The 27865-nt window shown below is 34.7% G+C and overlaps 1 protein-coding gene across 3 annotated transcripts; it reads left to right on the plus strand.

Moving 5' to 3' along the window:
* Positions 1-1327: 1327 nt before the first annotated feature.
* On the plus strand, positions 1328-26723 carry LOC112034407 (uncharacterized). 3 transcript variants are annotated; one of them, XM_065762743.1, is made up of 16 exons: positions 1329-1490; positions 2278-2477; positions 2776-2998; positions 6306-6385; positions 7549-7587; positions 7899-7917; positions 12935-12988; positions 16573-16700; positions 16783-16851; positions 19084-19169; positions 19560-19669; positions 20452-20502; positions 21977-22035; positions 23138-23182; positions 24827-24901; positions 26316-26723. In XM_065762743.1, the coding sequence occupies exons 2-16, from the start codon at positions 2319-2321 to the stop codon at positions 26436-26438; spliced, it is 1320 nt and encodes a 439-aa protein (XP_065618815.1). In that variant the 5' UTR covers positions 1329-1490; positions 2278-2318; the 3' UTR covers positions 26439-26723. The 3 variants fall into 3 exon arrangements, with proteins under 3 accessions (XP_065618818.1, XP_065618815.1, XP_065618817.1); XM_065762745.1 differs by lacking the exon at positions 1329-1490 and adding an exon at positions 1570-1675; XM_065762746.1 differs by lacking the exon at positions 12935-12988 and having other exon boundaries at positions 1328-1490.
* The last annotated feature ends 1142 nt before the right edge of the window (positions 26724-27865 follow it).

The following is a 27865-nucleotide window of genomic DNA, read 5'->3' on the forward strand; positions in this document are numbered from 1 at the left end:
AAAACTCTTGTTGATTGTCTTGCTGAGAAGTTAACCAAGAAACCCTTTGAACAATTTAACAGTCATCAAACTCAGTCATTCCCAAAATCTAAGAAACACCCCAAATTTCACAGGGATTCCAAATCTGCAGAAAATATATCTTGAAGGTTGTACAAATTTGATTGAGGTTCACTCATCCGTTGTTGTCCTCAAAAGGCTTATTTTTATGGATCTGAAAGATTGCATTCGTCTTAGAAGTCTTCAAAGTAGGATTGAAACAGAATCTCTTGAGATTCTTATTCTTTTTGGTTGCTTCAATGTCAAGGTGATTCCAGACTTTGCAAAAAACATGCAACAGTTAAGTGAGCTTTATTTAAATGGTACTGCAATTAAGGAGCTGCCTTCGTCAGTTAAGGAGATTTATTCTTGGGGGTGTTATTTCCTCTCCTTTATCTCATTCTTTTCGAGAACCAAAAGAAAAAACACTAACTAATATTTCCCTGTGTTTTACTAAACTAAAAACATTTTGGAAAATCATTTTGAATTATACCAAGTTACATACTAAAAACTAAGTAGCTCCAAATAGGGGAAAAAAAAAAAACTAAAATCTGAGAAATATAAACCACGGCTTTTACCCAGAAAAAGAAACAGAGTCAGCAGAAAAACCAAAAAGTAATTTCCTAACACAAAAACAACAAAACAACAAAAATATAAACAATGAAACATGAACCACTATTCTTACACATGCAGTAACAAAAAGAGTCAGCAGAAAAAAAAAAAAAAAAAAAAACCTTTTCCAAAACCAAAACAATTTTTTGATGCAGTAACAAAAAGAGTCAGCAGAAAAAAAAAAAAAAAAAAAAACCTTTTCCAAAACCAAAACAATTTTTTGATCTGTTTTGGGAGTAATGTAGGATCTTCGTTGGGTTGGATGAGAGTGAGTGAGTTTTGAGAGTGAGAGTGAGTTTTGATCCGTTTTGAGATGTATTTTTTTGCTTATTTGGTGTTAGAGTAACGAAAAATATTGAGTTAGGTTACGGAGTACTCATAGTTAGAATCACAGATGGGTAAAGTGTCAAAATTAAAACTACAGGTGAACACATAGAATTAGAGGCGTCAAAATTGAAACTACAAGTGAGCACATAGAATTAGAGGCAAATCACATGTGGGCAAAGTTTAATTACCCCAAAATTAAAAATATCATTTTACAAAAGGCATAAGTATTCGGCCAAAATCTGAGACTTGTGACGTAGACATTCAAAATTTCAAATAGCCCACTCCCAATTGAATGTATAAAAGGGGGAAAAAAAAAATTGTGGGGGCCAGCAGGTAAACCCACGTGTTATGATCATAGTGGCATGAGAAAACATCCATGGAAGATCAAGCAACGCAGAGCAGCTTATCCAAATTCCCACATTTTTATATCTGAAGTCTAATCCCAAACTCATAAATTTTGTTTTCGCGGGCGATTGTATTTATACTTCACAGACTCAAAGCTTTGCCGAAATCAGGTTAGAGAAAATAAACTCTTTTTCTCTCTCTCAAAATTTGATTTTTCACTTGTTCTCCGTTTGGTTACTGAGAAAATAACATAGAAAACAACATTAGGGTTTTGTACTGTTTTTTGACTCCAGAAAACAAACCCTAAGAATTTCACTCACTCAGTGGCTGTTACGAACTTCTGGCTTACTTTTTGGTAGGGATTTTCGCCAGCACATAATTGAAAAATATTAAAGTTCTAATTTTCCCTCAGTTTCTCGGCAACCAAGCAGCAGGTTTCAGTTAAACCACTAAAGAGGATTGTATAAGAAATGTACCAGATTTTATATGTTAGGTAGTTCAGTGAATGTTGGAACTTGTGTAAGAAATTGCTTAGTTATGAACATATAGAGCCAATTTTCGACATGTAGGGTTGGCTTAATTACGCTCTTTTGTTTTTAATATTCACGAAAACGAGACTTTGCTTTGACTTGGAAAATAATTGTTTTTTTTTTTTTCATTGGTGGAGTTTTTTGGTTTAATTTTCATTTTTTTTGCACTATGTTTGGTAGCCTAGATTCCACATGAAAAGAAAAGAAAATGTTTTTTAAGACCTCATATTATTATTGTTTTGGTTCTTGAGAAAGTATAGTACTTTAGGTAACTGAATATCTGATAGGAAATAAGTAATTTAAAAAAAAGTAATTTTAGTTGGGTTTAAATTTTTTATTTTTATTTTTCATCTTGGATTATTCCATTGCTTTTGGTCATTTTATTATGCATGTAATTGTGATATGGTCAAAATCATTGGAATTTCAGGGTTGCACACATTACAATGTAAGGTTTGCTGCTATGAATTCATGGCATCCTATCAATCTTCGCTTGTCCACATTCATTCCTTCTGGAGCAGCTTTACATGCTTAGGGAGAAATTCGTTAAGGACGCCGAACATTGGAAATTATTTATGCAATCTAAAGAGATCATATGTGATTCTTCCTTCCTACAGGCTATCGAGAAAGGTATACTGAACATTGGAAATTATTTATGCAATCTAAAGAGATCATATGTGATTCTTCCTTCCTACAGGCTATCGAGAAAGGTATACTTAATTATATGTATCTATTATCTAATGATTATTACTTATTAGATTCTCTGAAATATAACAAGCTTTCTTCCTTAGGATTGGCAGTTTCAACAATGGATATGACATTACAAATTTTAGGGAAATTTTCATTTTTAGAGCACAGACAAGTGATTTTAAATGTTGTGTTTGTCATTCATTCATCTTATTTTGGTACCCAATTCTTGTGTTTTCAGGGCTATTGTAATTTATCCAATAATGCAAAGTTGTCTTTAACTGGTGTTGCAAATGCAACATCTCTTAATAATGTAATCATTCCTTCTGATATACTGCGTCAAGATGCACAGCTTAATTTAGCCAAGTGTGAAGAAAGGGCACTGAATGCTAATCCTTCAGATGGTAGAGTAATGCTCATTGATGGCACATCAATCATCTACCGGGCTTACTACAAGCTTTTAGGTATGTTATGATATTTTCCTCTTGGCTTATATCAAATGATTTTTATATAGGACAAAGTCCGAACCTTTTATTTTTATTTTATTGGTAATTACACACATTCAGTGCGCCTTGAACCGATGACCTTACTCTCCACCTTGCTCTTACAAGGGGAGGAGGTGTTATTTGAGCTAGATCTCATTGGCTTAGGACAAAGTTGGAACTTTTGTCTTGCTTCTTATGTCTTTTGGACTAGATTTAGTATACTTGTGTGGGATGATGGGTTCTTCTATTTAGTAATTTTATTTTACTGCATGAACTAGGATTACTTGAAACATGGTTACTTTGTGCTTAATGTGGACTGTTTGGAAGGAATGTAACTAGCGCATATTTGAAAATGTGGAGTGTATGGGGAGTCAGTTGCTAGCAGCTTTTCTAACTCCTTATTTGATTGGTTTCATACATGGGGGCTTTATGAATTGTGATTCCATTGCTGTGTTTCTAGAGGTCTTTTTGTACATAATTTTTCTATGTAAATCTTTAGGCTTCTTCATGTTGATTGTTTTTGAAGTAGTCTTTTTTTAATAAAATTATTCTTACCTATATAAAAATAAGGAACTTGGATTACTTTATCCAAAATATTGAAAAGAGTGCTTGAGTTTCAGGCTATGGGTTTAGCGTTATGTAGCTAAGCTAATTTATAGTATATGTTTTACAGTGCATATGAAATGGGGGTGTATTTTTTTTTTTTTAATAGGTAATAAGAATAATATTAATTTAGATGAAAAAATGAAGAAAGCAAATACAAGGTGTTCATGATGGTGAACACAAGAAAAAGCAACAAACAACAAGGGAAAAAAAAACTTGAGGTGCAATACTAAGAGAAGAAAGAAACTCAATGATAGAAGAACAATTTGAGGAGCCCCAACACCTAGACCAATCAAACAGAGTCTTCTGGCACAGAGCTTGTAACTGAACCAGTGATTTCTCAGTAACCTCAAAAGAGCACTAATTTCTTTCCGTCCAAACAATCCACATCAAACAGCCAGGAACCAAGTTCCAAATGTCTGAATTAAATTTGCTCAGCCAATAGCTCCAACAAAACACCAAGCTTTCCACAGAGCCTGACATGACCCATTGTATCCCGAAAAACTGAAGCATATGCACCCACAGCAAGTGAGCTAAAGGACAATGGAGGAGGAGATGATCCACAGATTCCTCATTACAATAGCACATACAACACCGATTTGCCAAAGAGCGCCTCCTAAGCATAAGATTATCCAAGGTACGGATCTGCCCATGAACTGCTGTCCACAAAAAAATGCTATCCTCTTAGGAATCTTAACTTTCCAAACACCCTTCCAAGGAAAATTGGAGATAGATGCACCCCGAATCTTATTGTAATAGGACCGAATATCAAACTTGTCATTCCTATTGAGGCGCCAATAGGAAATATCACACCCAACACCCCTAGGAATCTGAGATTGAATGTACTCAAGGAAAGAGAAGGCAGCCTCTAATTCCCTTTCATGAAAATCCCTAAAATATCTCAAATTCCAAATTCTATCATTTCCACCCTCCTGATAGCATTGAACATCAGAATTGCAAGCTTCCTTGTCATTTGAACACGCATAAAACTGAGGATAGAGAATTTTAAGTGAGTTATCCGCAACTCACTTATTATGCCAAAAAAGAATACGAGGCCATCACCCACTAGGGCCACATGTTTGGAGAAACTCTCCCATCCATCATGAATACCACGCCATAGACCACACCCGTGGGCCCTTCTACATACTTTAGTATTCCATCCCCCTTGACCCTCCCCATATTTAGTTGCAACAACCCTCTGCCAGAGATGGGTGCCTTCTTGTCCAAACCTCCATAACCTTTTCTCTAATAGGGCTTGATTAAAATGCACTAGCTTCTTGATCCCCAAACCACCCATCTCTAATGGTGAACACACCTTCTCCCAGGCCACCAAAGGATATTTGAAACAATCCTCTAAAGACCCTTATAAAAATTTTCTCTGAATACGCTCCAACCTATTAGCCATAGCTATAGGGATGGTAAATAAGGATAGGTAGTATGTAGGAAGACTTGAAAGAGTACTCTTCAACAAAGTAAGTCTACCACCCTTCGATAAATAAAGACGCTTCCAACCTGAGAGTTTCTTTTCCATCTTCTCCAAAATAGGATTCCAAACAGATGTTGTTTTATATGGAGTATCCAACAACATTCCCAAGTATTTCATAGGCAAACTACCCACCCTACATCGAAGTATGGTAGCCAAAGCACCTATATTTCCAACCTCCCAACTGGAACAATCTCATTCTTCCCCACATTTACTTTCAAACCAGTAAACGCTTGAAAGCAAGTCAAAGCCAGCCTAATGGACAGCAACTGATCTCTAGAAGCATCACAAAACAAGATGGTATCATCTGCAAACAACAAGTGTGAAATGTGTATTCCAATAGAGTTAATTGGCCCCAAATGAAAACCACGAAGAAGACCACAATTAGGTAATTGACTGCATATGGTATCCCGACAGTGGTTATATCTAACAATTAGGTAATTGACTGACTATATGGTTCATAAATGATGATGGTGTTACTGCTGTCAGGATAAAGTTATTAGAATATTTGGGGCTTTAAAGAGAACTATTCTGTTTGGACTGGTTGTCCAGTCACTATAATTATCTCAAATATCATGTGAAATAGCCAATGGACCATTTGAAATTTACAGTAATGGCCATTGGTAATCTTTCACTTATTTTTGTCTGAAGTTGCTTCCTAAATCCATTAATTAAAAAAAAGGGGAAATTGCTGAGTGTTCCTAGCATTTATTTCATCAGAAAATAGAAAGGTTTGAGCTATTATTTTTTGTTTACTTTGGTGGAAACTAAGTTATTTAGAAGTTGAATAAGTTTTTAACCTTTGATTGCATAGGCCAATTTTGAACCTTCATAAGACAGTAGTGAAATTCATCTTGTTCCAATTTGATTGAGCTGAAGTGTTGTCCCAGCCTGAAGCTGGACTAGTTTTTCCATTCATTTGTACAAAAGGGAGAAACTTCACCATTTGACTTGTCCTGTTTTCTGAAGTCTTAGAGATTTCCTTTTGGGTGAGGTCATGGGTTCAGGACCCATTGGGTGCGTGTATGTGTAACTTAGCAATTAAAAAAAAAAAAAGGCTTCCTATGTAACAGCAACTTTTAGCTTCAGGGTGCAACTAATATTAGCATAGTATAATGAAAATGTGTTTTCTTCCTTTTTATTGTTGACTATAATATAATTCTACTTACCATTATTTCATTTTCTTTTGATCGAGAGTAGCAAAATTGCACCATGGCCATCTATCACATGCTGATGGAAATGGAGATTGGGTTTTAACTATATTTTCAGCTTTATCTCTTGTAAGTAATGTTTATACTGGGTTTATAGATTTTCTTTCAGTTTGTTTCTTCTACTGTGCTTGAAATGACTTTATTAAAGCACTGACCTGGTGTAACTTCTTTTCTCTCAGATCCTTGTTAGAGTTATATTTTCTCTTAATATGAGATCTAGTGGCAAACTTATGTAATTTTGTTCTTTTCTCTTTCCTATTAGAAAATTGAGCATCCAATATGCGCTGTGTTACCCTGAATATCTTCTGCTGAGCCTGATTATATATATATATATATATATTTGATAAGTAATAAACTTTTATTGAAAATGAGGATTTACCTCATGTACACAGGGTGTATACATAAGGTATCCTAAAGAATTGCAAATGAAATGAGAGAGAATTAGTTGAATCTACAAAAAGAAAAAGAAAAAAGAGAGTAGCTCTAGAACTTAAAGCAGAAGACTGCTTATATAATGATGTAGTGAAACATGTTATCAATTGAATCACCAAGTTTTCCTCATCATCAAAGTGCAATGAATCCTCTTCCTCTATGATGTCCTAGAATGGCTACATTCCAAACAAAAGAAGCATTCTTGCCAAACCAACTCCTCCAACGAAACAAAAGATCACCAACACTTCTTGGCAAGACCCACTGGACTCCTAGTACAAAAGAAAATATAAGTCTGCAGAGCATATGCAGTATCACAGTGCAAAAACAAATATGTCCACAGACTCACCACCACGCCTACGCATGCAACACCAATTTACTTCATCAATCCTCTCCATGATTTGAGTCAATGACCTACCTCCACAATCCATTTGCCCAACACGGCTTGGTTGAAGGTGCCCAATTTTCTTACCCCAAAGCCTCCATTTCTCATTGGAGAGCACATAAAATTCCAATCCACAAGATGGAATTTAACTAATCATGCTGCCTTCTCTATAAGAAATTAGGCTGTAACCTTTTTATTAGTCACAAAAGAAGGTATGGTAAATGGAGATATGTAGATGTTGGAAGACACGACTTATTTTTTTTCAAGTGTTGTACCAAGTATGTTTAGTTGAAGGATTATGGAGCCCAAGAAATACAATGGCAACATTTTCATTTGTCTTGTTGATGAACCCTATTATCTTTTCAATTTTTATTGAATAGTAGCTCTAAGAAATTTCTCATTGTTCTTGTTCTTGCAGATAATTGATGTCTTAGAATTTATTCCTTCCCATGTGGCGGTATGATTTCTTTCTAATATGAGCGTGCTCGCTCACAAGTTGATTCATGGTTGTATAAGCATGTAGTTGTTTATCTCCCCAAGAGTTGCTTTATTAGAATGTTTGTTTTGTTAAAGGATTCCTGTTTTGCATATAGAATTTTTTTACCTATAAAAAAAAAAAAAAAAAAATCTTTTTATCGTTTTCATCGTCTGTCAGATTTTGCTTATATTATCTTAATGGATTTTCCTTATTCTTTTGGACTTCCTTTTAATATATTTTTTCTTTTGTAATTATAAAAGTTGACTCATCATTTTTCTTTTCCTATGCAGGTGGTATTTGACCATGATGGTGAGATATTCGGCCGCATTTTTCTTTTTGATTTATTCCCTTAAAAGCATGCACATTCTTCTATTTTTTGTTACCTTATGCTTATAATGTATTCTTCTATTCTCTATATTTTATAACTATGTTAGCTGTTATGCATGCCATGCAGTATCTCTTTCTGCATGAATTAAGCCTTTTAAACTTGCTAATTTTTGTTCTGGAGTTCATCTCCAATGTATGCATAATTTGATAGTGATGTGACTCATGTTCTTGGGTTACCTCAATCTTTTCCATCCATCTTGACAAATTATATCTGCCTTTGGTTCTGGGTTTGGCATCAACCTTTGGGATGGTTGTGGTTAGACAGAGAAATGAAGCTACCCAACTGGTGTAGTGCCTGTAGGATTCTCAACAATTGAAAAAAAAATTGGGTAGCTTGTTATATTCCATATTCTACCTTAGAGGAGTTTCTAGGTTTATTCACTTTTAGTTGAAACTTTGTTGCCTCCTTTAGTACACTGCCTGTGTACCTGGGGAGCACTTTAGTTGTTTTTTTAGTAGAGCATTATTACTTTAAAAAAAAAAAAAAAAATCCATCTCCTGTGATTCTTCCAGTCATTGTTGCAAACATTTTTTTCCAATTGTCTCCTGTGATTTTACTTTTAAAATAAAAGTTTTCTCTGGTGATTTCCTCTTCTGTCTTGAGTACTGAGATAGGAAATGTGACTAGACTGGGGAATGCATTATAGAGTTCCTCCAAGTACGCAATCTTTACCAATATACTCTGAAATAAGAGTGGAAGCCACTCAACCATTAGGGATTTGGACACCTATGTGGCAAGCTTTCGGGTGTGGGATGCTTAATTAATATTTGTATTCATCTCATTTCATATATAAATGTGCATAGTGTTGTGTTCATATAGAGTCTGGTCCTACGTGTATCAAAAAACCAATCATGAACAACCTTGGACCGTATCTACCCAGAAGAGTTTCATATCGTCCTTGCTCTTTGTCTAAGATTGGACAGGTATCTTTTTCATAGGTTTCTTTTATCTGAGAAACCTTAGGTTGCATGCTAGCCTCAATTTTACCTGAGACCATGTCAAGAGAAAAATTTGGGGTTATGTTTGTTACCATTTGGGATGAATTGAAATCAATTTTTGCAAATTAAGGCTCTAATCAAATCTGATTGTACTCGCTGGAGATCAAAAAGAAAATAAGATAATAATTATTAGCTTCATGCCTGTAGGTTCTTAGGAATCACTCCAAAGAAGAAACCATCATGCTTTCTAGGTTTAAGAGAAACTCTAAACTGATAGAAAACTCCAATAAATACTAATAGTAGTAATAATACTGTTCTTAAACTCAATTTGGCTTCCTGATGACCTAAGAAACTAATTCTCGACTTAAATAGACTAATTTGGAGAATGCTTTATTGCTAAAGAGAATGCATATGAAAGACTAGAAACCCTTGCTAATTGGACCCACAAATAAATAAAAATTAGACTTGTAGCAAGCAAAAAGTTGGTTAAGTTTCTGGTAGGATGGGATAAATTTTGTGCACCTATAGCCAACGGTGGTTTAGGTATAAGGAAACTCACTACTTTCAATAAGGCATTATTGGGTAAATGGTTGTGGCGGTTTGGGAAAGAGGAGAATTGGCTGTGGGGGAGGGTGGTAGATTCAAAGTTTGGGGAAGAGTGGGGGGAATGGACTTCTAAGTTAGGCAGGGGAGTTCATGGGTGTGGTTTGTGGAGAGGTATTCGGATGGGCTGGGAGGATTTTAGCAAAAATGCTTAGTTTGTTGTTGGCTTGGGGAATAGAGTGAGATTTTGGCAGGATGGATGGTATGGGGATCAACCTTTCCAAGTGGCTTTCCCAAGGCTATATGGTATTGCTATTGACAGGGAGGCTTCTGTAGAAGCTTCTTTAACAAGGCAAGGGATGAAGGATAGAAGAATTTGGGATGTTCATTTTATTCGGAAATTTAATGATTGGGAGATGGATGAAGGGCTGCATTTTCTTTGTATCTTGGGAGCCAATACTCCTTCAATGGATGTTGGAGACCGGTTGAGATGGAAGTTGAAGCCTAATGGGGAGTTTGACATCTAGTCATATTATAACAAGTTGTGGGATTCTCCCTCAGTTGTCTTTCCTTGGAAATGTATATAGAGAGTTAAGGTCCCTAGACGTGTTTCTTTCTTCATTTGGTGTGTAGCTTGGAATAAGATCGTAATGGGTGATAACTTGAGATTGAGAGGCTTGGATTTTGTGGACTGGTGCATTATGTGTCGACACTGTGGGGAGTTAGTGGACCACTTACTTCTTCATTGCGAGATGGCTTATCGGTTATGGAGCTTTGTTTTTATAACTTTTGGAGTGTCGTGGGTCATACCTAGATCGATTCTAGATTTGCTTTTTGGCTGGTGGAATTGGTTGGGGAAGCATTCATCTCAGATCTGGAATTTAGTTCTGTTGTGCATACTATGGTGTCTTTGGAAGGAATGAAATCGGCAGATTTTTGAGGATTTGGAAAGTTTCGATGACCAGATGCTTACTTCTTTTAGTGGAACTCTTTTTGATCGGTCTCGGGCTTGAGGATTCACGACTAGTGATTCTCTCCCTTTTTTTCTTAGCTCTCTTTCTCTTTTGTAATTAATTTGTTGCTTAGTTTTCTTTTATGTATTTTCTCTATTTTTTTTTTCTTCTTGTAATTTTTTGGTTTGCTCTGTGCTTTTCTTGCATAGAGTAGCCTTTCATATATATATATATATATATATCATTCTTACATATCAAAAAAGAAAAAAAAAAGATGCACATTATAATCATCCCACTAGATCTTACTTAAGATTGATAAATATTTCCCTTCTTATTTCTCCTTTAAACTTTAGACGTGGGAATTTTCTCCTAAAGATCATTGCCCAGATTTGTTCAGTTTAGCAGTGGATAAAGAAGCCTTAGTGGCATCCAATTTGGGTATTGTATATGATCAAAATGCATGGAGTTGGGATCGCCAATTTATTCACCCCTTCCATGATTGGGAACCATAGACTGTGGCTAAGTTTTTTAGATTGTTATATTCAAACTTTTTGGCTATTATGAGTTTTTGAAAGGGTATGAAGGAGAGTTCTTCCCTTTGGGGATCTATATGGGGTGCCAAGGTGCCTCACAATGTATATGGACTGCGGCACTGGGTGAAATCATCTTGACAATCGATAATCTTTGGAAAAGAAATTCATGATTATTGACTGGTGTTGTATGTGTAAGAATAGCGGAGAGTCAGTATAGCATCTTCTCCTCCATTGTTAAGTTTCAATAGATAAATGGTTGTCTGTGTTTCCATTAGATTGTGCTCTAGTTGCTGTAGTGTTGGCCAAATGGATAACCTTGCCATTTTGATTCAAAGGTTTGGGAAGCAACTCGTATGTGTGTTTTGTGGACAATTTGTCGAGAGAGGAATAGAAGAATTTCTTATGGTGTTGAATACCCAAATCATATTATCAAACAACTTTTGCTTAGATCTTTGTATGAGACTACGAGTGGATGGCTACTTTGGGTAGCATCACTTCATTGTGTTATTCTGATTTCATAGATCTTTTGAATCTGACTTTGAAATTCTTTAGGAGTGGTTCAAGTGCACATTTTGTACATTTGACAAGTCTCCTCTTTTGAATAAAATTATTTTTACTTATTGAAAAAAAACTTTAGGTGGCTAATTTCTATCAACATGTCACCATCGTACTCCTTGATGTGAGGCTTGAGTGAATGATCATATTGGTCAACTTTTATGTATGATTATCCCTTTCTCTCTCCCTGTCCCTGTTATGCGCATGTGTATGCATGTGCTTGTGCTGATTAATTCAATCTTAGTTCACATTGTTCTTGCAGAAACATATTGGTGTTCAAGCTTGTTCTCAGTCAAGGCACTTTCTTAAAATGACAAAGGCAGAGTATATAGTTAAACTTATTGGAAAAAATAGAGAGTATATGTTTAATCTCTTTATGCATATGGCTGACTTTGACTAATCTAATAAGGATCCATAGCCGACCAAAAAAATTTGGGACTAAAGTTTGGTTGTTATTGTTGTATATTTAACCTCTTGAATGGGGATGGAAGTGAACATTTATTGCCAAATTTGTATGTGCAAAGCTGAAAATAGTCTCGTAGCTCTCGTTTTGGGATGTAAGATATTAGCTGTACTCTCATGTTAACATGTTGAAAGTAGGTAGTATCTCATGTTAACATGTAAGATATTAGTACTTGTTAATTTCTAGGTAGTATCTTATGTTAATATGTTGAAATAGGATTTTTAGTCTTGCAAACCTTTTACCCCAAACAGTGACTAATTTATATGGGTCTTCGGAAACTTTTGTTTGTGAAGATGTTCCTTCAATCAAAATTTTTGATAGAGCAAACCTTTTCTTTTCAGGATTTCCATTTGGTCATACTTGTAATTCATCCAAAGAAAGTGTTAGAGCAAAAGGTATGTATTTTTCTGTATTTTTTTTTTCAAAAAAAATTTTCCTTTTCATGATAGAGTTCATAATATAAGTTAATTTGTAAGAGACTAGGAGATCACAATCTCTCTTAGAAAAAAGAGAAAAAAGACCAGAATTTCTGAGGTAGATGTGGGTGATTATGGGTGACCCTTATGCAAATGATTAGAGAATACAATATTAAAATACAGGGTGAACTAAATTTTCTTACCTCAAACTCAGTGAAGCATTAGTTCTAGAACTTTTGATTTTGGAAAACTAATCTTAAGCTTGTGCATTTTAGCTCTCGTTTTGGGATGTAAGATATTAGCTGTACTCTCATGTTAACATGTTGAAAGTAGGTAGTATCTCATGTTAACATGTAAGATATTAGTACTTGTTAATTTCTAGGTAGTATCTTATGTTAATATGTTGAAATAGGATTTTTAGTCTTGCAAACCTTTTACCCCAAACAGTGACTAATTTATATGGGTCTTCGGAAACTTTTGTTTGTGAAGATGTTCCTTCAATCAAAATTTTTGATAGAGCAAACCTTTTCTTTTCAGGATTTCCATTTGGTCATACTTGTAATTCATCCAAAGAAAGTGTTAGAGCAAAAGGTATGTATTTTTCTGTAATTTTTTTTTTTTTCAAAAAAAATTTTCTTTTTCATGATAGAGTTCATAATATAAGTTAATTTGTAAGAGACTAGGAGACCCTTACGCAAATGATTAGAGAATACAATATTAAAATACAGGGTGAACTAAATTTTCTTACCTCAAACTCAGTGAAGCATTAGTTCTAGAACTTTTGATTTTGGAAAACTAATCTTAAGCTTGTGCATTCAAAGCAAACCTTCTGTTGGCCCTATTTTAATTTTGACTAATGTTATGAGCATGTGACCAGACATGTAACTTATGTTTTCCTAATTGCTTACTAGTGAAGCTGTATCTTGCCATGTGGGCTAATTCTACACTATAAATGAGAGATCTAATGTTCAGAGAGAGAGAGCTAATGGCAGTTCATTATGGAAAATAAGTCATATGTTGAGTCAGGCGCTCACAATTTTAGTCAAAATTGAAAGAAAGCTAATGGAAGTTCCCCGTCGAAAATAAGTCATATGTTGAGTCAGGTGCTCACAATGATAGTCAATATTGAAAGGGTTTTTATTTTTTATTTTTATAAGAAGTAATAATCTTATTAAAAAGAAATAAACATCAAGTACTCGGGTGGTATACTAGATTTACATACAACTATGATTTAAAAGAACAATAATCAATTATTTCCATCTAGTTTGAGAAAGAAAAACTTCCCTGAGGCTGATAACCACTAGAACAAAGTCCTCAGAAACTGTGACTTCAGATCTAAAATTGACATCTCACACCCATCAAAATGTCTTGCATTTTGCTCCCTCCAAATACTCCACATCAATCAATGAGGAATCGCCTTCCTAATCTCCCTATTGTGATGCCACCCAAAATGGCCTTGCCAACTCACTACTAGATCAACAACCCTCCAAGGCATCACCCACTAAACCCCAAATTTATAGTGCATAAACCTTTTCCCATAACTCCTTGGCAATAGGGTAGCGCAATAATAAACGATCCACTGTTTCCCTATCTCCCAGACACATACAACACCAACTCATGAGAATAATATGATGCTTACTCAAGTTTTCTACTGTTAGAATTTTCCCCTTTGAAGCTGCCCAAAGGAAGAATGCTACTTTTGTTTGTGCTATTGGCTTCCAGATGCTTTTCCATGGGAACATTTCATCACCCTTACAAGCTAAAGCTCTATAATAAGTTCGAACCTCCAAACCCTTCTGAATAGACGATCTCCAACATAGCAGAAGTCTTTTTATTCCTTTTCTTGAACATATATGGTAATATATGGTGAAGAAGAGTCATTTGAGATGGTTTGGTCATGTACAAAGGAAAGTGCTTGATGCACTGGTGAAATAGTTATTTGATTCAAGTTATAGGGAACAAAAGGAGATATAGGAAGACCTAAAATAACTTCAGTAGAAATTGTAAAAAATAGCACCTTAATTGAACAGGTGATAGAGAAAATGATTTTTTATAGGATAGAATAGTGGTGAAAAATACATGCGGCCAACCTAATCCATAGCAAATTTTGTGACTAAGGCTTTGTTGTTGTTTTGATATGGTATGTATATTGTGTGTCCATGTGCTTTCTTGAATTACTGGAGCATCCAATGACGAGAGAGGTTGTTTGCAACTAGTAATACTAGAATTGCAGGATGGTACAAATGACTCCCCAGTATAAAAATTATTAGCAAATGACTTTGAACCTGATATGCATGATAAACCTCGTTTATTACATTTTAATGAATTTCCGTGTGTGCAAGTTGAAGGCATGGCCTCATGTCTTGCAACTTGTCATTTTCACTGAATGCATTTGATTTAGGTTATATATTTTTGATATTATGATAGGCTGCTAATTCTCTTCAGTCTTCCTCTCATGAGACAACATTCTTTGAAGATTGTTTCTCTCAAAGTAGATTTTATGGATCTCTCTCTCTCCCTCTTTTACTTATTAGTAAGTTACATACGTACCGTTTAGATCTTGAACCCATGACCTCAACCTCTATCCATTATTATGGGAGAAGAAAGTGCTAGTTGAGCTATAACACGTTGGCTAGATTTTATGGATCTCTTATATTTCAAAACTCTTTCGGAGTCATTATTACTTACCTAAATGAGGTTGAGCCTGTGCGTGTTTGTCCTTTTAGTACCCTTTTTTTAATAATGATCTAATCATTAATTTAACTAAATTACCAAATCAGCCATTTTCAGATCCAGCCAACTTGGCTTTTCACCTCTTGCTATAAGTTGTTTTACTTGTGTACATGCCACTTTTCTTTATTTTAACGTGGATTGTTACCTCTACTTTCCATGTTGACAAATGTCATAGACACTGGTAGGGGTTACAGCTACCATACCGCCAGATATGGAAAGGATGACAATAAAAAGATAGGTAAAAGGTGCCTTTTTTCTAATTTTGTTGTTGCCCAAGGGTTGGTGTGGGAACAACCGGCTGGAATGGTTGATTTTTCTCATAATTTGTGAGAAAGGATAGTTGGCGATGATCTTGATAGGATGAAAATAATATTTATCATATATCCTTTTATGCTTTAGCATTATTTAAAAATCTACAACATACAATTTTTTAATATTATTTTAGTTAATCTATAATCAGTTCTTTTGGCATCTTAAACATTTCTAAAGTTACAATATAAAGCGTCTCTAATTGATTCTTTGACAAGTGGCACATGCGTGCCCCATGTCCATGTGGCTTGGCTTTCCAGTTAGTACTATTGCTAATTTCCTTTGTGTTTGTGGTACCTAATAATTATGACTAGTGCTGATACTTGAAATCAGTGGGTGCTATTGTATAGAATTTTGAGACATATCCTGAACAATATAAGGAGTTAATGATGTTAAAGTCAATGTTCAAATTGCATTTTTCTATTGAACCTAATGGGGCTGTGTCCCAACCACTTGGCTTTGGCTTTGGCTTCAAAAGACATTTTTTCCCATTCTGCTCTTTTGGGGGTCTTTGATGCAGGGCATTTCAAGCAGCTACATCCTAATCTTCTAGAAAAAAACTAATTACTTGAGGTTAGTTAGATGATTGATTAAGCATTGGCCAATAGGTTTTAGACATTCTTCAATCATCTAGAGGTTGCCAATGCCAAAAAACTAGTATAAGTGCCAGAAAGTAAGCACTTTGTACATCATTTTGTATATGTGAATGAAAATAAGCCTTGAGAGCTTTTATTTAAGGACTTTGTGTTCTTTGCAAAGGTGCCTAACCACCTATCAATGTGTTCTAAGCAACTCACTTTCCATCTAATTCTAAATCGTATCACAGTCCATCACTTTCCCTGCATCTGTCTTATATTTTGTTAATCGATGGTTTCTTAATAGCCTGGCCCTTGTTTATCTGTTTGTATGTAGTTTTTTCTCTCCTTTCTCTTTCTTTCTCCTTCAGTTGAATTAATTATTTCTTAATGTAAGGATAATTATTTTTACATTTGTATAACTATAGACATATCTTTTATCACCTTGTATTGTCAAGGCAATACATCTATATAGGTTAGCTCCCTTGGAAGTTAGAACTGACGTGCCTTATTTCATGTGCTTTATTATATTCACTTTTGTTTCTTCTTTGTTTGAAGGCCAGAATTTTCGTCACACTTTATATCCTGCATACAAGAGCAACCGCCCTCCTACACCTGACACTATTGTTCAGGGACTTCAGTACTTGAAAGCATCCATCAAGGCAATGTCAGTAAAGGTGATTGAGGTAATAGCTTTTTATTGCAAATTTATATGGCTGCTAGACCCAGTCAAATATGGTTGTTGATCATGAGTATACTCAAAGGCAGGTACCGGGTGTAGAAGCTGATGATGTGATTGGAACATTGGCAGCACGGAGCGTTGATGCTGGGTACAAGGTGATGTTCTGAATCCATATTTGAGAAAATGGAAATATGTCCTTGAAACATAACCAATATTCTTCCAGTAGGGATTGTTTTGTCTCCATGGTTGTCACATGTGAGTATCGTATGTGTTAGATTGGATACTTCAGATTTGGAAGCAAAAAATACAGCTTTGTGAATAAAGGCTCCTCTTGCTGTAAGGATGAGCATTGGTTAACTTTTTAGAACTCTAAAGTGGTGTTGATGGTTGAAACAAATGGCTAGTGACATATGAGCAATGTTTACAATCAATAATCGTGGCTGTGCAATAATGGTTTTTTTTTATCCGTAATTTATACACGCATTCAATGGGCCATGATCCAACAATCTCAAACTCCTCATTTTTGTGGGGGAGGAAGTTTCATTAAGCCAAAGCTCATTAAGCGGTTTTCAATAATTTATTGACACAAAAAATGAGTGAAATTACTTTTCAAAAAAATGAGGGAAAATAGACATGTTGAAGAGGCTTGAATAGCTATGTCATTGTTAAGTAGTTAGTTATGAGTGTCTGCTTTTCAATAGTTCTAGCTAAATGCATTATTATGTTCAATTAGAGTCATTTTGAGTTTTAGTTAATGGTCAATTGGTATTATAGTGTAACATAAGTGCAGGTCTGCCCATAGCGTTCAGCATCAAAAATTTTCTCAATTTTAGGATAACTTGAAATTTGAAAGCCAATGAGCTTTAGCTCAGATAGCACTAACTCCTCAAACAAGAGTGGGTGGATGGAGGGTGAGATCGTGGGTTCAAAACCTACTTGGTGCATGTGTAACATCCCAACAAAAAAATTGATAGTCAGTTCTGTGGATGAATTTTCCATGCAAAATATGTACTCTTGTTTTATTCCTTATTCATACAGGTCATTGACTAGCATTCAGCATATAAATTCTTTCTTTATTTATTATACCTTGAAATTTGAAAGTCAGTTCTTTGGATGAGTTTTCCATGCAAAAAGATGTATATTTATTTTTTTGGTTGGTTTTGGGTATCTTCCAATTAGTGTTTTGGTGATTTGTTAGATTTGAGCTCAAGTTTATTTGTGGACTTTAAGACTTTGTTTGCTGTCTAACCCCTCTGATAATGATAATGATAATGATAATGGTGATAGAGGAAAGAAACTTCACATGAGTTCTAGGACTGCATTTTATCCTTGAAGGCCAGCTATGCTTTATTGTATGGGATGTTAGGTAATTAAGAGATAACATATCCATCAAATGACTAGTTGAGATAAGTATATTAAGATGGAAACACAATAAAAATAGATTAAGGGAGGAAGATTTCTGGTGAAAGGCGCACGTAACATCAATTGTGGTTGAGATGATGATGGGAGTTGCTTAAGCTGGTCTAGTCACGTGCAATGAAGACCTGCCAGTTCATGGGTGAAGAAAAAAATGATTTGTTTCAAGTTGGAGTGAAACAGTTAAAAGGGAAGCCAAAAATGACACAGCAAAATAGTGAGAAAGGATATGGTCATTGAGAGATATGATTGAGAAGATTACGTTAGGTAGGGTTAAAAAGTGGATCAATGGAGAATTGGGACATTGGACCGTGAGACGAGAGTTATATATTTATATAATATAGGAATTGCATATATATAGAATTTCTTTTGTTAGAAAAGAAATTCACTATTGGTCCTTTTAAGTTTCAAAACTTTCAATACATTGAGTCCCGTGGTTCAATGGTATTGCTCAATTCTTCTTGATAGGTATAAAAAAAAGTTTTAAGACTTACAATTAACCCTCTAAACATTCAAATTGACGTCCAATTGGCCTCCCATCAGGTTCTGTTAACTACTAACAATTCTTCACCCCTAAAAAATGTCAATTTGTTTTAGAACTTAGAAAAAAAAAATTCAAACTTAGTCCCTGAGGGACCAAAATGACAGTAAGCCCAAAGTCAGAGGGACTAAAATGCGTTTTTGCCTTTTTTTCCTATGTTTTTGACATTTTTCTTTTTGTGGAGCCATGTGTTGTGTAAGTTGTCATCTTAATTACAGTGGTGAGAATTTAAATTAGAATGACATTTTGACCATGCAACATAGCATTCTATTAGTCAAAAGTGTTCTTGCAAAGGTGAGGAATGTACTTTAATCAGAAGGTTATGGTGGGCAATGTAGCATTTTGAAGTAATAAACAAAAAATGGTACAAGTTAGAAGAAATATATGTAAATTTTGTTAGTCACTCTTGATTGTGATGTCTTTTTGACAGGTACGAGTTGTGTCCCCAGACAAGGACTTTTTTCAGATACTAAGTCCTTCATTACGACTTCTACGGATTGCTCCACGTGGCTTTGAGTAAGTGTCACATTTTTATTTCCACCTTTTTGTAGTGTGATCCTCAAAAAAATATTTTTTAATTTGTGATAAAATTTTATTAAAAGTGAGGAACCACCTCATGTACACAGAAGTTGCCCTCTGTCAATCTTAGTATAAGATCTTTAGGAATCTTCACATTTTGGTTGGTAAATTTTTGTGCATGTCCTTTTTTTTTTAAATTTATTGTTTTATGCTTAATCTTTTTCCGATTCTATAAGTTATATGGCATTTGATTTATCTTGATGTTGTTTTAAGTGTAGGTCTCCATCTTTTTTAGTGTTGTCTGCTGCCTAACACAAGAGTATTCTTTTACTTATATTCTTTGATTCATATAGTTTTGGGCTTAATGTATATCGTTTGCTTTCTCAGGATGGTTTCATTTGGAATTGAAGATTTTGCTGAAAAATATGGAACCTTGAATCCTTCTCAATTTGTTGATGTGATTTCACTTGTTGGTGATAAGTCCGATAACATTCCAGGTCATTTTTTTCATTCTCTTTGTAAAATTAATTTCAGAATTCTCTAATCTGAAACATTTTAGTAGTTTCTTTTTATAATTTTTACGGGCCTAGTTGTCGGAAAGAAACATATCTATTATCACATATCAATGCGAATTGGATGTGGCTGGGATGTGTTAGATGCTGATGCAGCCATGGTAGATTGATGCAAAACTTGAGGAAAAATTTTTCTTTTAGAGGGGGGATCCTGATGTAGGGCAATTTAACATGGCAATTGCACAGGGAAATGTTGACATGGCCGAGTATGCTGCATAGCTATGATAATGATATGGCTGAGTATGTCATATGGAAATGGAAATGACATGGTTGAGTATTCCACTTGCCAGAATGCATGAAGACCTAGCCAAAACATGTGGCTATAGTTTCTTATGCTTTTAAAACATGTGATTAATTGTTTTTACACATATGCTGGCTATAGTTTGTTAAGGAGTTGTTATTAACATGAGGTCAGCATGACCAAGTCCTTAGTGTATATACACCCAAGGATTGGCCATTGTAATTAAAATTTGTCTTTGAATAAAATTTCCTTCTATAAAAATATTCTGTGAAGGACTGTTATCCGTAATCTGGATAATGGTTCTTTGGAATATCAATCATAAATCTGGACTGTGATTTGCAACTTTTTTCATTTAATTTTTACAATCCTTGAGAAAGTAGCCATTTTTGTAACTTCTATAAAATATTCTTGATATTTAAATTAGTGTGAAATATTGGTGCCTCATACATCTATTTTATAAATGCAGGAGTTGATGGAATTGGAAATGTTCATGGAGTGCAACTGATCACTAAATTTGGTACGTTAATATCTCATTCTCATATTCTCTTTAGAAAATGTGAACCAGAGTATATTCTGTATATCATTTGCAGTGAAAAATAGGTGTAATATTATGTTTTGACATTTGTAAAAGTTGTTGTAGACCTAGCGTATTTGCAAACTATTTTATTTGTTTATTTCTCTTTTATATGTAGCTTTTTATATTTATTTTTTAAAGCCTTGTTGGCCCAACTAATAATAGTCTGTCTGACAAGATAATTGGGGTGATCCAATGTGCCAGTGCCAGCATGTTTCTCCTTCATTACTTACTCTAAAGCAAAGCAATATAAATTAAAAAGTTATATACTGCTGCTTTCAGTGAATATGTAAAATTTCTGTAATTTCAAAATTTACATTTGAAAGATAACATCAATTTGGGATAATATCATGGCAAGAACACTGAGAAGTTAGATAATTGGAAGGGAGAAATTATTAGGGCCACTCAAGGCAAAGCACTATTATGAATTATCTACCTTTTGACTTTGAAACTTGTTTATAAAAAAAAGGTCCAGTTTGGCATGATTTGACTTGAGCCAATTGTTTACCATCATTGCCTACTATGCCTGCCTGTTTGGTGCACGCATCATCTCCTGACCTTCTGTCTCTTTTTCTTCACTCCCCCACCACCCCCTCCCCCCCCCCCCCCCCCACCCCCTCCCCCCCCCCCCCCACCAGAAAAAAAAAACTTTATATTTTTTAAGCAGCCATTGATAACTACTCTGTTTAATACTGAGTGGGTTTTGACTTTTGAATGCATGACCTCACATTTACCTATTCTTGTGGAAGGAGGAAGTGGCATTTGAGCAAGAGCTCCTTGGCAAACTGTTTTACAAGTTTTTTATGCCCATCACTTTACTTTAACCTTTCTAACTTCCAATCGTAAGTTTTTTTATCTAATTATTTTGTCATTTCACTATATCAAAGTAAAATCTTCATATAATTTAAAATTGTGATGTCTCTCAAGCTTCTTCTATTTAAATCATACTGGTACCAAAAAAAAAAAGAAAAAATGCAGGAGCAGATGTGCTATAATCCCAAAATGCCAAAAAGTTTCAGTAAATTTATAAGAAATTCAGAAAGTATCAGTTGGTTAGCATTAGTATTGTCAAAAAATATTCAAAATAAAAATAAAATGGATGAAGGTGTATGTCAATGCTCAGAAACTTTTCCTTCCAATAAATTGTTTAAATACCAATGGCATCAACCTTTCCATTTTGTTAAATATTAATTAATTTTCAATGGTAAATGATTGGCTATTGATTCCAAGCAACCCAACAATTTTGGGAGTCATCCTCTAAAATTATATTGAACTGTCCAGTAACTCCTTAAGCATAATAGTCCAAGATCTGTAGTCTTTCATGATGTTCTAATTTGTTCATTTTCAATTACTTTCTTTCTGGTGCTTGAACTTTCTTAATTGCTGATTGGTAAGATATCCTCACTTCTTTGGGCAGGCACATTAGAGAATTTGTTGCAATGTGTTGATGAAGTTGAGGAGGAGCGTATAAGAAAGGTAGGACTATTCAGGCAATGACTATCACATGAGTGATCTGGGCATAAATATATATTGATCTTTACCATGGTTCGTGTATTAAAATCAACATTGATCTCTTAAAAATTCATAACCAGGGCATCCAGAAAATTGGAAAACATTATCTTGTTTGAATTTTCTATGCACTGTGAACTAGATCAAGTATGTTATAGTACATTGGGCAAGTTCTAGAACCCATTTTGTATTTAGTCAAAATTTACAAAGAAGATAGGTATCCACTTTTAATTTTGTTGTTTTGGTTCTATTAGTGGGAGCTAGATTCCAAGAAAAGAATAGTGTTTGCCAAACCAAATAGAGAAGTTGATGATAGATGAACGATAGTAAAAGAAAAAAATTTCTCCAAAGATCTGTGAATGTGTTTGTTAAATTATCAATTTTTCCAAAAGTTTAAGCTATTAGGAAATGATGAATTTAATCATTTAACCATTATTCTAACACTCTCCCTCACGTTTGAGCCTTAACTTCCCCTTAATAAGTGGGGCTCAACACGTGGGATTTTTAACATTTTAATTGGGAGGTAGAGTAAAGACAGAGATCAAACTCAGGATCTCCTGCTACGATACCATGTTAAATTACGAATTCTCCTAAATGCTTAAGTTGTTAGGAAATGTGAATTTAATCACTTAACCATAATTCTAATAATATTGTTTCAGTTCATAATACAAATGTGATTAGTGGGAAGAAATTTTCATATAAACATAAAACAATGCTGCAGAGTTTGGTACTTTTATTCCTGTCCATCCAGGAAAAAAGGAAAAATACGAAAACCGTTTTAGCGAGCGCCTTGACTATAAGTCTTTGTTAGGAAAAATGATTGTAATTTTATTTATAAGGTTCTTGGAATTTATACATGCCTTGATTTCCTTTCTAGTTGAATATGACCCATATATAATAATAAAAGCAAATGTTCTGGCTATATAAATCTTCTCTTGTTCATTCATACATACATACATACATATTCCTTTGAACTTTATTCTACACCTTGTATTCTTGCATAATTACAGTCTCTGGTTAATTAGTATTATTCCCATAATCCAATATATTTTTTTTTTTACCCTTGTAGGCCTTGATTGCAAATGCTGATCAGGCTGTCTTGAGCAAGAACTTGGTAATTTTTCTAACCTTTTGATATTGTTTGCACTGGTAACTTTTCTTTAGATATATATTTTGCATGGGATCTCATTCTTGTGATTTTATTTGTACCAAAAATGATGATTTTTGAGAGCATAAGGAACTTAATATCTTAATTATCAAATTTAAAAGATGACACCTTTCCAACCCTCAATATAAAGAAACTTTTCAACTGGTATGGAAACAAATGAGCTTGGCATGTGGAGTCCTAGAAGGAACAAACAAACCAAGTCTGATACAATGCTAAAGCATCCAAACCAAAAATCTTAAATTATTAGGCTGACAGGCCTAATTTATTCAGTGGATTGGAATATGTTGTGATTGCTTAACTGAGGGTTGGGGTGAGAAAGTTATCAAGATTCGATCAAGCTCTCTTGGCAAATGGTTATGGCAGTATGGGGATGAAGAAAATCATTTATGAAGACATGTTATTGGGGTGAAATATTGGGAAGCTTAGGGACATTGGACGTTTGACTTAGTAAGGAGACCTTGTGGATGTTGTTTGTGGTGAAGTGCTAAGGCAGGTTGGACTACTGGGTCTGGTTAGAGATGGTAGAAGTGTGCGATTTTGGCATTACGTGTGATGTGGAAACACAATGTTCTTAATAGCTACAGATAAAAAAAATGTGTGTATATTCTTTTCATGGATTGATCCGAAAATGGGAGATCTTGTTTATGGAATCCAACTTTTATCCATGCATTTCAAGATTGGGAGTTAGGAAGTAGTGTTCTCCCATTTCAGCCTATAATATGCCTGAGGGGCTGTGGGAATGGTAGATTACATTGGAAACTAAAACATGCATGTAAATTTGATGTGTAGTCTTATTAAGAAGTTACAATGATATACAGTTTTCTTGGAGTTAGAAATGTTGTTTTTCTTAGTTTGAACAGCAGCTTTGGTGAAAATCTCAACAGTAGATAATCTGATTAAAAAAAAAAATGTCATCCTGGTGGATTGGTGTTGCATGTGTAAGGGAGGTGGAAATTATTGATTTTTTTTACAAATATAACCATATTTAGTTATTTAAGTTTCCCATGAAATTAATTAAAATGAACATCAATCAAAATATAACCAAACTCTTGCCAATAAAAGAAAAACGAAAAAGAAGGTAGCTGCGCACCATGGGCTATAGAGTGAAATTCAATTGTTCTGCCCCCCAATTTGTCATCCATTTTATCTCTATACATGAATACTAACTACACCACCCACCCCCAACCAACAACAACCCCCCTCCAAAAAACTATTTTTAAGTCCTAGGTCCAGGAAGGTGAAGTCTGTACTTTTTAGTGCTTTAACAATCAATAGCGTTTCACAGCCTGTATGTGTTAGCTCGTCCTTTTCATTTTCATCCATTTTGCATTGCATATCTTTTTTTTTCCTTTTTTCATAAGTCATTTTGCATTGCATATCTTGTAGGAAATGGTTACAATAGAAGACTGTAAAAACTAGATTGGGTCTAACATATGCTCCAAACATATGAGAAAATTTGAGTGATTTTCAGCCCTACTTTTCTAACAGGAAGTAACCAATCATCTTCATTTTAATTGACAAGCAATAATGTGCTTGGATATGTATTCAGTGGAATATGTTTTGACATGTGAAAGCTTTATGTTATGGCAGGCTCTGCTACGTTCTGATCTCCCATTCTATATGGTACCATTTGCTACTGGAGATCTCGCATTTAAGAAACCAGAGGTGTGTGCAGTTACCATTAGACTAATCTTTCTTTATTCAAGGCTATTATTTCCAGATATATTTGTCTTTTTTTTTTCTTTTTTTTCTTGAAAAGTAAGTTTTGGCCCCAAGGGGAATCTCCCCTTCCCCCTTCCCTTGGCCCAAAACTTACTGGATAAAAAAAAGAAAGAAGTCTTTAAGTCAAAATATTGACTTGGCTATTTAAAATCCGTTGCAAGAATAAGTGCTTGAGTCATGCATTACACAGGACCATGCTTAGTTTTAGTTTCTTAGTGGTCTATTTGCTTCAGTTGTCATGAAGCATTGGGCTTTAAAAGCTAGTCTCCTTGAATAGTTGAATTCCTGAATTTTCATGCATGATTGTTATGAAATGAATTCTTGAGAAAATAACAGTCAGCAGCATTGGGGTTCAGGGATTTCCATTCATGTAAGTCTTGTTACCATGTTTTGTTAATGTCTTTTCAAATTTACTCCTTTGGAGGAATTCATTGATCTCTCTGGATATACTGTGTGAATTCTTATCCCCACACTCTAATGCACTGTCTACTTAGTCACCTGTGTTGGTATCCATTCTCTTTGCCACTTTCCATATCTTAACACCATTGTGGAATTATGGTTCTCGTGACAGATATATTTCAGTTGGTTTCATATATGAATTCACTGCATTTCCAAAATCATTTCCCATCATTGTCAGTTTGTCATCATTGACTAAGCCATATACTATCTAATATCAGCCAGCTGGCCATTACTGTTCTGTCAATTTTCTCCTTTTGAAGCCGTGTTTTGTGAGTTTGCAATCTTCAACACATCTTTTCTTGGTGGCTCCTTGCCCTCTTCAGACATTTTGACATGTACCATGCTACTAGTGTGATCGTAATTCTTTGTTTAATTTATTTATATTTTTTCTCTTGAATGTTTAGAGATGGAGAACAAACACATATGTAATGCCGTAACTACAGGGCTTATTTCTTCATATTCTTTTCCTATTAAGTGGGTTCATTGTGATCTTCAACACACCTTTCTTGGTGGCACCTTGCCGTCTTCAGACATTTTGACATGTACCATATTACTAGTGCGATCATAGTTCTTTGTTTAATGTATTTATATTTTATTCTCTTGAATGTTTCTCAAAAAAAAAAAAAAAAGGAGATGGAGAGCAAACATATATGTAATGCTGTTACTACTGGGCTTATTTCTTTGTTTTCTTTTCCTATTAAGTGGGTTTATTCCTGTTGAAAATGCATTATGGTGTAGTGAATCAAAAGAATGAATCATATTTATATTTTAATTGCATTTACCCATTAAAATACATTTTAACACGGCTACCTTACACATGGATACTTTGCATATTGATGGAGCCTTTAATGACAGTAATTCATATGCATCTTTAGTAACTAATTGAAAATGGGTACAGGATAATGGGGAGAAATTCACGAGCCTCTTAAATGCCATCAGTGCTTATGCAGAAGGATTCTCAGCTGATCCTATCATTAGAAGGGCGTTTTACTTGTGGAAGAAGCTTGAAACTCAACGTTAAGTTGGTTCTGCAATTGGGCATCACAGACAGCCTATTGTCGCAGGTTTTTTCCAGCAAATGAGGCATGGCAAACTTCTTTGTACAGTTAACTTGGCAAGACTGGCTGATTTTAAAATTGAAAAATATAGAAAGAATATGGTCCAAATCTGCTGGTTCTTAATTTTTTCATTGTCTTATTTTGGAGGCCTCAAATCTTTGAAGGAACATCAAGTCTCTATATATAGATATTATAACTCTTACAGAAGAAAATTAATGCAATGCACTCTCCTAGCAATTCTTTTGTTACTCTTGATGGTGTGGTTTGTGTTGGTCATGTTTAGCCTGTTCCTTTGCTTAAGATTGTTTGTTGATAGGACGGATTGCAGAGTAAAATTTTCTCTGGCTTTGGCCTAATGTTTCTCGTCTTTGCAGAAGTCTAACCTCTAAAGATGTTTCATGTCCTTACCGCTATAAGGCTTCAGAAACTGTGAATTTTGTAAGAAATAGCAGGCAAATGAAGGAAAATGGTCTAAGCAGACTCACGGTAGTGGAGTTTCTCATTGGGGTTTAGATGTCTATTGATGTGATGTCATAAAAAAGGAACTGTTTAATGTATGCCTCTTATATCCCGAAGGAGCAAAGAAATTCTTCAAAAAAAGAAAAGAAAAGAAAATCAGTTGGGCAAAGTTGTCATAAAATTGCACATAGATGAAAGGTATGGCAGGTCCCATTGTGCATTGTGTAACCATCGCCATAGCCAAGATCTGCGTGACTGAAGCAAAACAAATGCAGACTCACGGTAGTGGAGTTTCTCATTGGGGTTTAGATGTCTATCGATGTGATGTCATAAAAAAGGAACTATTTAATGTATGCCTCTTATATCCCGAAGGAGCAAAGAAATTCTTCAAAAAGAAAAGAAAAAAGAAAAAAAGAAAAGAAAAGAAAATCAGTTGGGCAAAGTTGTCTTAAAATGGCACATAGATGAAAGGTATGGCAGGTCCCATTGTGCATTGTGTAACCATCGCCATAGCCAAGATCTGCGTGACTGAAGCAAAACAAAGATAGACCTGGATGTCAAATATTTTATTGTATGGACGTGCACAATGGTATTCGTGTCTTCCCATGTACGACAACGACAAGTATATGGTTGAACGACTGGCTATGAGAAATTTATAATGCAGTGAGTTTTAACAGAACTCTTGAGTTCTTTATTTAAATCAAATTTATCCCACTTACTTTAAAAAAAAAAAAAAAAAAATTTATCGTGGATAGACATGAATACTGCATTGCATTTTCTTTACAAGAGTACCAAAATTTTGTTTCTCCTTAATGTTATTTTATTTGTTTATGTTTGGCCACAACCCTAACATCAAAGCCCTTGATCACTGATAGGGAAATAACATTTTTATATGAAGAGATGGGAGTCCACTGCGGTAACTGTTTACTGT

The sequence above is a fragment of the Quercus suber genome, unplaced genomic scaffold, assembly GCF_002906115.3.
Source record: "Quercus suber isolate HL8 unplaced genomic scaffold, Cork oak 2.0 scaffold_472, whole genome shotgun sequence".
In the NCBI taxonomy this organism is placed as follows: Eukaryota; Viridiplantae; Streptophyta; class Magnoliopsida; order Fagales; family Fagaceae; genus Quercus; species Quercus suber.